Source organism: Rhinatrema bivittatum, chromosome 5 (genome assembly GCF_901001135.1).
Source record: "Rhinatrema bivittatum chromosome 5, aRhiBiv1.1, whole genome shotgun sequence".
Lineage (NCBI taxonomy): Eukaryota > Metazoa > Chordata > Amphibia > Gymnophiona > Rhinatrematidae > Rhinatrema > Rhinatrema bivittatum.
In genome coordinates this window covers 243,807,127-243,816,277 of record NC_042619.1, presented here as the reverse complement: position 1 = coordinate 243,816,277, position 9,151 = coordinate 243,807,127, and the positions used below count along the sequence as shown (strand labels likewise).

The following is a 9,151-nucleotide window of genomic DNA, read 5'->3' as shown; positions in this document are numbered from 1 at the left end:
TCATGTGTAGTAGTAAGGGGTACAACAAAGCCAGTGCTCAGCTGAGGAAAGGACTGAGTTAAGAGATTTTCAGTTAATAAAACAGCTGCCCCTCTCTCCAAAAACCCCAATTTTCCCCTACAAAGAGAGGTATCTCACAGTTGATAAAAAAAAAATTAGCATTTAAGTGTAAGTTCTGTTTTTAACTAGCCCAGCATGACATGCAGACTGCCCCAGCACTCTCCATGAAAAATCAGCCTGTAAAATTAGGGATGATTCCATCCCAGGCATCACACTACTACTTGCCTAGTATAAATTAAATCCGCTGTAAGTAGTGTGTGAGAGGGGTGGGGATTTATTATTCCTTTCAATATGGGAAGAAAGAGGTTGTATTAGGTAGACACAAGCTTTGAGAGTGGGCCCAAGATAAATAAGTAGCATGGTTATAAAAGCAGGTAAAGATCTAGATCCCGCTTTTTGTTCTCATTTTTATTTCAATTTCTTATTGACAAGCTGTTAGGCCTATTCAAACGGGCGAGATTCCATCAGTCAGACTGGCACGTCGGTCAGAGCCGCTCTCTTCTCCAGAACTTCTTACCCTTTCCACTTACTCACTCATATTCTCTTCCCTTTTCCTTCCATCTCATCTTTCCCCCCTCTCACCTCATCCACCTCTCCCTCAGCCCTACTCCACTTCCTCTTTTTCTCTTCTACAGGGCCGGCTGCTGTCCCTTTGCATGACGGTTAAAACAGGTGAGATTTAGATCTGCCACGGCCACCCCATCTCCCTCCCCCCTTCCCCGTTGGCGGACGGACAGGCTCGGCGACTATTCTCCCTTTCCTCCTCCTATCCCTGTGCATGCCGGTCCGTCCGTCCCTACAGCTCCTCCAACATGTTAACAGCCTGAGCCCGTCCCCGGCAAGGCGCAGGCTGTTAACATGTCGGAGGAGCCTTTTCTTGGAGTGGCAGCTCGTCTGCCCTTTCCTCCGCCCCCTGTGACACCCTGGTCCGATCTCTTCCTTGGGGCGGGCACATCAGCACGTCACTCACGTCGCTCAGAGCAATCTGTTTCATGCCTGTGCAGTAGAGCTGCTCTCTACTGCACATTTGTGGCACATCAGTCAAACCTCATTTATCTAGATTGATATTTATGCCTGCCCAACATTATGGTCCCAAGTAAACAGAAGTATTGCTGTGCTGGCTATGATCAGAACCCACATGCAGGCATCACAATGTACACAATGAATGAAAACCACTGATAAGCAGATTCATGACAAGAGATTTAATAAACAAGCCAGTGCATAAGGCCATAAAAAAGGTGTGCACCATTTATTTCAAAGAATTGAAAATTATAACAGAAACTTAGGACAAAAAGACAAACAACTCAGGAATAACATACAAAAAAAGCAACATAGCCAAGAAAACAAAGAATTTAGCTACAACTGCCATTTTAACTGTACATAAATATATCCATAAGAAGATTCTCTATATCAGATTTTTGTGAACGAACAGAGTCAGGCAGCATTTAACTACTTGTAAAGGAAAATATTCCATTATTTTTCATTGACTGGCTATCCTTTCTCTCATTATACAAAATTCAGGCTGTCCAAAAATGAAAAAAAAAAATAAAAATTTCAACATTAACTTCTGCCACACAGTTGTATATATTCTCATTTTTCTGCTGGCAAACAAGCAATAAGCTTTCACTAAATCTAGAGGCCTTCTCTGGAAATAAATGGGCCAGTCCTATTCAAAGTGGTTCTTTTCAGACCATGCTGAGTGAGTTAAGTTTTGATTTGTGCACAACTAAACCACTCTACACTTAATGCTATTTTAATAAACATCACAAAAAATGCAGAAGATATATAAAATGTTACTGTGATCCTAACAAACTTTTTTGTTTTTTTAATTTGCTAACCAAGACTGCCCCCTCCTCCTATTTTTAAATGTGTCTCAGTTATCTATGTGTAGCAAAACTGCTCCTGCATATACAAAAGATGTTCAATGGGGAGCTCATATGCTTCAAATTACATACCACGGTCACATACTCCCTCAACTTTTTTGAGCAACCTTGTTTGACAAGCTCAATGTTCTTCTAAGCTAAGTAATTGTGCCAATAACTTTAGAATTAAGAAAAACATGTTTTACAATAAGATAAACCTTAAAACATGGCAGCTGGTGACATTCCCATTTTCTCTCCCCTAGCCATATCCTCCTCTGTAGCTATATTCTGTCAGTTTCCACTCATTAATCCAGTGGTTTTTAATCTTTTTTTGGTCAAGGAACCATTGGGAGAAGCCCCCATTGGAAGTGAACCCAACTCTAGTGGAGCTCTTCCTTGGAGCTTTTAGCACACAGAGAGAAAGGCAGACAAGCTGCCAGCACCAACCCAACAATAGCCTTTTCCATTTAAGATAGGTTCTTTCTTTCTCGGCGAGTTCGAGTTACCCTGTGCCCAAACTCCTGCGAGACTGTGAGAACAGGGCAGGAGTTCCGGTATCACAAAGCACAAACCACCAAGAGCTGAGTGATGCCAGAAGGAAACAGTTGCTCTAGGGCAGTGCCAGCAGAACTCTTTCAAAATGCTCCCTGAACTCTGGCTGTAAAAAAACAAAACAAAACAAAACAAAAAAAACCTGGGCTTAAGAATGCTACAAATACACAGAGTAGAAAGAGAGAAAGAAGCATGACAGCTCTAACCCTACCATGCCCGATAAAAAGAGCTGTATTAATTTTTTTAAATGTTTGACTATGTCCTTATGATATACCGTTCATTTAAGATTTGGGGGGGGGGGGGGGGGGAGGGGATGAGGGTGGTGGTTGAATTTGCATTTCTCAACTAAAATTAATGAATCTGTGGGTTTCTGAAAATATACTCAGAGTTCACTCCCCATTTGGATCATTTCCAAGGGTTATTCCAATGGGGACTTCCAAGGGCTATTCAATGCTGTGATTTTCCATAGGAAAGCCAAAACAGTAATCCAAAACTGCAAGCTAGAGATTTGAAAAGCTATTCAATATTGAAACCAACTCTGCAGCAACCTAGCTCAATCCTTTAAATGTGCATTATTCTGACAGCACAGAAAGGTAAGAGGAAACAGCAAAATAGATTAAAGAATTCACATTATCTGCATCAAGTTAACAATAAGTAGATTCCTAGCTAACAATGAATTCTCTGACAAGTCTTTATATGAATAGAATTCCTCTAAAATTTCACATCCATAGTCCTTCATTACCTGCTCCAGGAACTTCTTTCCTTACTTAAAGATCTCCTCCGGCGACTCCTTTTCTTGGATGTGTGACTTTTTTCCTTTTTCTTTTTTTTACTCTCATTGCTGGGGGTCCTCTTATGTTGGTGCTGATCGGGACTCGTGCTCTTTCGGTGAGAACTGTGACCCTTGCTGGAATGTTTTTTATGGCGTCTTTTTGCCTTTCCTTGAGTATCAGCCTCACTGCTCAGCTCTCTCTTGTGTTTCCTTTTCTGTTCAGCAGCATCAGCACTACAATCTTTCCATGCCTGGCTTTCTTTCTTATTAGCTGCTTTATCACACTTAACCAGCTCAGAGCAGATTTCTTTTCCACATACACTCTGGTCACTGTTAGAAGTACTTCCTTGGTGTAGGCTTTTAGCAGGAATAGAGGTAAGCGCTGCTGGCTGTCTTTCTCCAGGACAGCTGTTACTGTAACTAAGTTTCTTCACTTCTTTGACACAAGCTTCCTGTTCAAGGATTCCATTTAAATCTCTGGAATCAGACTTCGTGTCCTGATTAGATATACCATTTATCTCGCAGACCTGAGCTGCATGACCCATAAAGGCCTGCACGGATGTAGATGAGACACAGCTGGATGAGAGAGTCTGTGGTACATTCACATCCGATTTCAAAAGACCACAATCAGACTGTTTGGTTGCATCTTTGATCTGGGGAAGGATACCAGAGTTCTTATTCAACAGGTTGTTTAACAGTTTTTCCCTTAGCTCCCTCTCTTTCCTCTGAAGCTCTAAAGCCCGTTGCTTCTCTTCCTCCACACGTCGGAGTTCAGCTTCTTGCTGTTTTCTCCTTGCCTCCAGCTGCTGAAGGCGAAGCCTTTCAGCAGCCTTCTGTTCTAACTCCAAGAGTTTTGCTGCCTGAAACAGATGCAAAGGAGAAGAGTGAGTGAGAGGAACTTACCTGTAAAGTACATTTGTATCTCTGAGATATTTCTCTATTGGCATTAACCACCACTAAAACAGGGTCAGTGCATGCTCTTTAATAGAAATATTATTTAAAAAGGTGCTGATCCATAAGGTTTTTACCAATTACTTTCCTGGATTCAGCAAGAATTGCTCTTTAGTTTAGACCAGTGGTTCTCAACCCTGTCCTGGGGACCCCCCCAGCCAGTCGGGTTTTCAGGATATCCACAATGAATATGCATGAGAGAAAATTTGCTACATGCAAATTTTCTCTCATGCATATTCATTGTGGATATCCTGAAAACCCGACTGGCTGGGGGGGTCCCCAGGACAGGGTTGAGAACCACTGGTTTAGACCATTGGCTGAGTTTTCAGGGACTTTCTTTGATCATCACAACACCACTACTACTACCTAACAAGTGCTAAACTTCATGAGTACATACCTATCAACCAAACTATGTAACTTACTGTAAGAAGTCTTTCCCGGTTCTCTTATACAAAGTAAAGCAGAGTTGCTTACCTGTAACAGGTGTTTCTCTGAGGACAGCAGGATGGTAGTCCTCACACATGAGTGACATCAGATAAAGCCCGATGCAGAAAAAACATGTCAAAGTTTCTAGAAATTTTGACTAGGCACACTGAGCATGCCCTATTACTACACATCCACACAGGGTTCCTCTCCAGTCTTGTAACATATAATTAGGATAAAATAAAAAAAATAGGAGAAACCCAACTCTGCGGACTGGCGGGCAGGTTTTGTGAGGACTAACATCCTGCTATCCTCGGAGAACACCTGTTACAGATAAACAACTCTGCTTTCTCCAAGGACAAGCAGGATGGTAGTCCTCACATGGGTGAATCCCTAGCTACAGGCTGATCCCCAACACAAAAGGGGACCAAAAATAAAGGGAGAGCCTGAACCCAAACAATGGGCCCTAGGTTGCGAGAGTTGGGTTCTACACCTCAAACAGGTTCCAGAGGACAGACTGGCCATACCTGCTGTTGCGTCGGCCATCCCTATCCAGACAGTAATGTGATGTGAATGTGTTGAGAGAACTCCATGTCTCAGCCTTGTGGATCTCTTCCACGGGAACTGCTCACAAGTTGGCCACTAATGCTGCCATGGCTCTGACAGAATGAGCCTTGACATGACCCCCAAGATACAGTTCCACCTGGGCATAACAGAAGGAGATGCAATCTGCTCGCCAACTGGATAGTATCTGTATGGCAATGGCAATGCCGAACCTATCCATATCAAAATAAACAAAAAGTTGGGTGAACTGTCTATGGGCTTCTGTGTGCTCCAGATACAAGGCTAAGGCTTGCTTGGAGTCCAAACTGTGCAGTGTTTGTTCACCTTGGTGCAAATGGGGCCTGGGAAAGAAAATTGGCAGGACGACTGACTGGTTAAGATGAAAATCCGTCACCACCTTAGGCAGGAACTTAGGGTGCGTACACAAGACTACTCTGTCTTGTGTCATGATTAAATGGTGTAAGGTGGACAAGTCATTAAAGCCTGGAGCTCGCTGACCCTGCATACTAAAGTGATTGCCACCAAAAATGGAAGGCTTTCTAGAAGCCACCAGGACCCGAGACACATCCTCAGAAAGATCAACGACTGCAGGATTAACCTCTTAACATCCAGCCTGCAAATGACAGGGCCTGGAAGTTGGGATGCCATAGCCTGCCTTGATCTTGCGTGATGAGATCTGGGGATGTCCCTAGACTGATCAGATTTATTTAGAATTGTAGGTAGAAAGTTGAAATCCAGAACCTTCAGGCTAGTATTCTCAGAAGTGCTCCTTGTTACACAAGCAGGCCCCAGAGGCAGGCAGAGCTCCAGAGTCTCAATGCATGGATGAGACTATAGTGCAGGGAAGAGGGTTTTAGATTGGTTAGGAACTGGGCATCATTTTGGGGAAGAGGGCCTTTTCCAAAAGGATGGGCTCCACCTTAACCAGAGTGGAACAAGGCTTCTGTCACTAACCTTTAAAAAGGAGACAGCGCAGCTTTTATACTAGATGATGGGGGAAAGCAGACAGTCGTTCAGAAGTGCATGGTTTGGAATAATGTACCTTTGAAGGAAACTAAGAGAACAGGGAAATTAGGGCATCCCAGTAGAGAAGCTGCAATAAATGCCAAAGTGGACCATGTGACTAAGTAAAGAGCACAAAGATTCCAAAATACCCGTCAACTGATGAGCAGATTGTTAATTCAAACAAAAACATACTTTGAAATGTGTGAATACAAATGTTGGAAGTCTAAAAAAATAAGATGGGACAGCTAGAGTGAAGAGCACTGGATGAAGAGGTAGATATAATTGACATCTCAGAGATCTGGTGGAAGGAGGATAACCAATGGGACACTGATACTAGGGTATAAACTATATTGAAATGATAGGAGGATTATATTGGTGGGGTGGTGGCACTATATGTGAAAGAGGGCACCAAGTTAAACAGGATATAAATTCTGAGGAAACAAAATGCAATGTTGAATCTTCATTGATAAAAATTAACATGAGAAGGGGAATAAAATAGTGTCCACCTAGCCAGAATGAACAGACAATGAAATGCAAAAAAAAAAATAAAAAAAAATTTGGGAAGCTAACAAAAATCAGCAGCACAGTAATAATGAGTGATTTCGATTATCCCAATATTGACTGAGTGAATGTCACATCAGGACATTCTAGAGAGAGAAAGTTCTTAGACAAAACAAATGACTGTTTCATGGAGCAACTGGTACAAGAACCAAGAAGAGGGGAAACTATTTTAGACCTCGTCCTTACTGGACACAGGATTTGGTGCAAGAGGTAAGAGTGCTGGAGCCACTTGACAATATTGATCACAATATGATCAAATTTGACTTAATAACCAGAGGGAGGGCACTAATGAAATCTACAACAGCATTAAACTTTCAAAAAAGTGACTGATAAAATGAGGAAAATGGTTAGGAAAAAATTGAAACATGCAAAGGTTAGCTCAGGCATGGATGTTGTTTAAAAATACCATCTTGGAACCCCAGATCAGATGTATTCCACACATTAGAAAAGGTGGAAGGAAGGCTAAACAACTACTGGCATGGTTAAAAGAAGAGGTGAGAGAGGCTATAATATCTAAATGAACATCTTTCAAGAAATGGAAAAGAGATCTGAATGAAGAAAACACAACCGGCATAAGCACTGGCATGTAGATGCAAAGCATTGATAAGGAAGGCAAAGAGAATTTGAAAAGAAGCTTACTGTGGAAACAAACTAATAAAAGCTTCTTCAGGCATATTTGAGGTAAAAAGCCTGTGATGGAATCAGTTGGACCATTAGATGATCAAGGGGTACTTAGAGATGACAAAGCCATAGCAGAGAGACTAAATGAATTCTTTGCACCGGCATTCACCGAGAAATATATGAGAGATAAAAATGCCAAAAAATTATATTCAAAGGTGACGATTCAGAGGAAATGAAACAAATCTCAGTGAACCTCAAAGTTGTATTAGGGCAAATTGAAAACTAAAGAGTAGCTAATCACCTGGATCAGATGGTATACATCCCAGAGAGCTGAAAGAAATGAGAAATAAAATTGCAGACCTACTACTGGAAAATTGTAACTATCATTAACATAATCTATGGCACCTGAAGATTGCAGGGTTGCCAATGTAACAGCAATTTTTAAAAAGAGATCAAGGAGTGATCCAGGAAACTACAGACTGCGAGCCTGATATCTGTGCCAGACTAAATGGTAGAAACTATCAAAGAAAAAAAATTGCTGAACCTATAGATAGGCATAATTTAATGGGACAAAGCCAACATGGATTTAGCCAAGGGAAGTCTTGCCTCAGAAATTTGCTATATTATTTTTCAGGGCATAAATAAACATGTGGATAAAGGTGAACCAGTTGATATAGTGTATCTGGATTTCCAGAAAGCATTTGACAAAGTCTCTCATGAGAGACCTCTTAGGAAATGAAAATGTCATGGGATAGGGGGCAGTGTCCTATGGTGGACTGCAAACTGGGTAAGAGACAGAAAACAGAGTAGGCTAAATGGCAAATTTTCCCACTGGAGCAAGGTGAATAGTGGAGTGCCCCAGGGATCTGTTCTGAGATCACTGCTTTTTAATATATTTATAAATGACCTGGAAATGGGAACAAGTGAGGTGATAAAATTTGCCGATGACACAAAATTATTCAAAATTGTTAAATCCCAAGAGAATTGTGAGAAATTGCAATAGGACCTTGCAAAACTGGGAGACTGGGCATGCAAATGGCAAATGAAATAGAATGTGAACAAGTACAAAATGATGTACTTAGGGAAGAATAATAGAGAAATTACTTACCTGATAATTTCGTTTTCCTTAGTGTAGACAGATGGCTTCAGGACCAATGGATTATATGCTCCCATGCTAGCAGTTGGAGGCGGAGTCAGGTTTCAAAGTTGACGCTACCCTAGATACACCCCTGCAGTATTCTCTTCAAAAGCCATTGTTGACATACTGTTGAAAAAAACTTGATTAAAACTTGATTAAAACCAACTCGACTGAAAAACGGATAATTGTAACTGTACTCAACCAAACAAATGCTGAATCCCAGCAAGATTATAGATGCCCTGATCTAGGGATTAGGTAATGGCTTATCCGTAAATCTCTTGGCATTGATATTCATTTCACGAGCGATTCCTCTGCACCATTCTTGGGCAGCCATGGGCAGAATGCTGAGTCCATCTGTCTCCACTAAGGAAAACGAAATTATCAGGTAAGTAATTTTTCCATTTCCTAGAGTGTAGTCAGATGGACTCAGGACTAATAGGATGTACAAAAGCTACTCCCGATCGGGGTGGAAGGCTGCCTGCAGTCCAGTTAACACAGTGCTTGCAAAGGCTATGTCCTCTTGGGCCTGAACATCCAGGTGATGGAGAGAAGGTATGTAAAGAGGACCACGTCGCCTCTCTGTAGATGTCGACGGGAGACAGCAGTCTAGCTTCCGCCCAGAAGACTGCCCGAGCCCTAATG

The 9,151-nt window shown here is 41.8% G+C and overlaps 1 protein-coding gene across 1 annotated transcript in view; it reads right to left on the bottom strand.

The window, feature by feature from the left end:
• Window positions 1-1,247: 1,247 nt before the first annotated feature.
• Window positions 1,248-9,151, bottom strand: part of AKAP17A (A-kinase anchoring protein 17A) — a 125,765-nt gene continuing 117,861 nt past the window's right edge. The window contains 1 exon segment of the mRNA XM_029603253.1: window positions 1,248-4,106. Coding sequence (XP_029459113.1) covers window positions 3,213-4,106 — 894 coding nt within the window. The 3' untranslated portion in view covers window positions 1,248-3,212.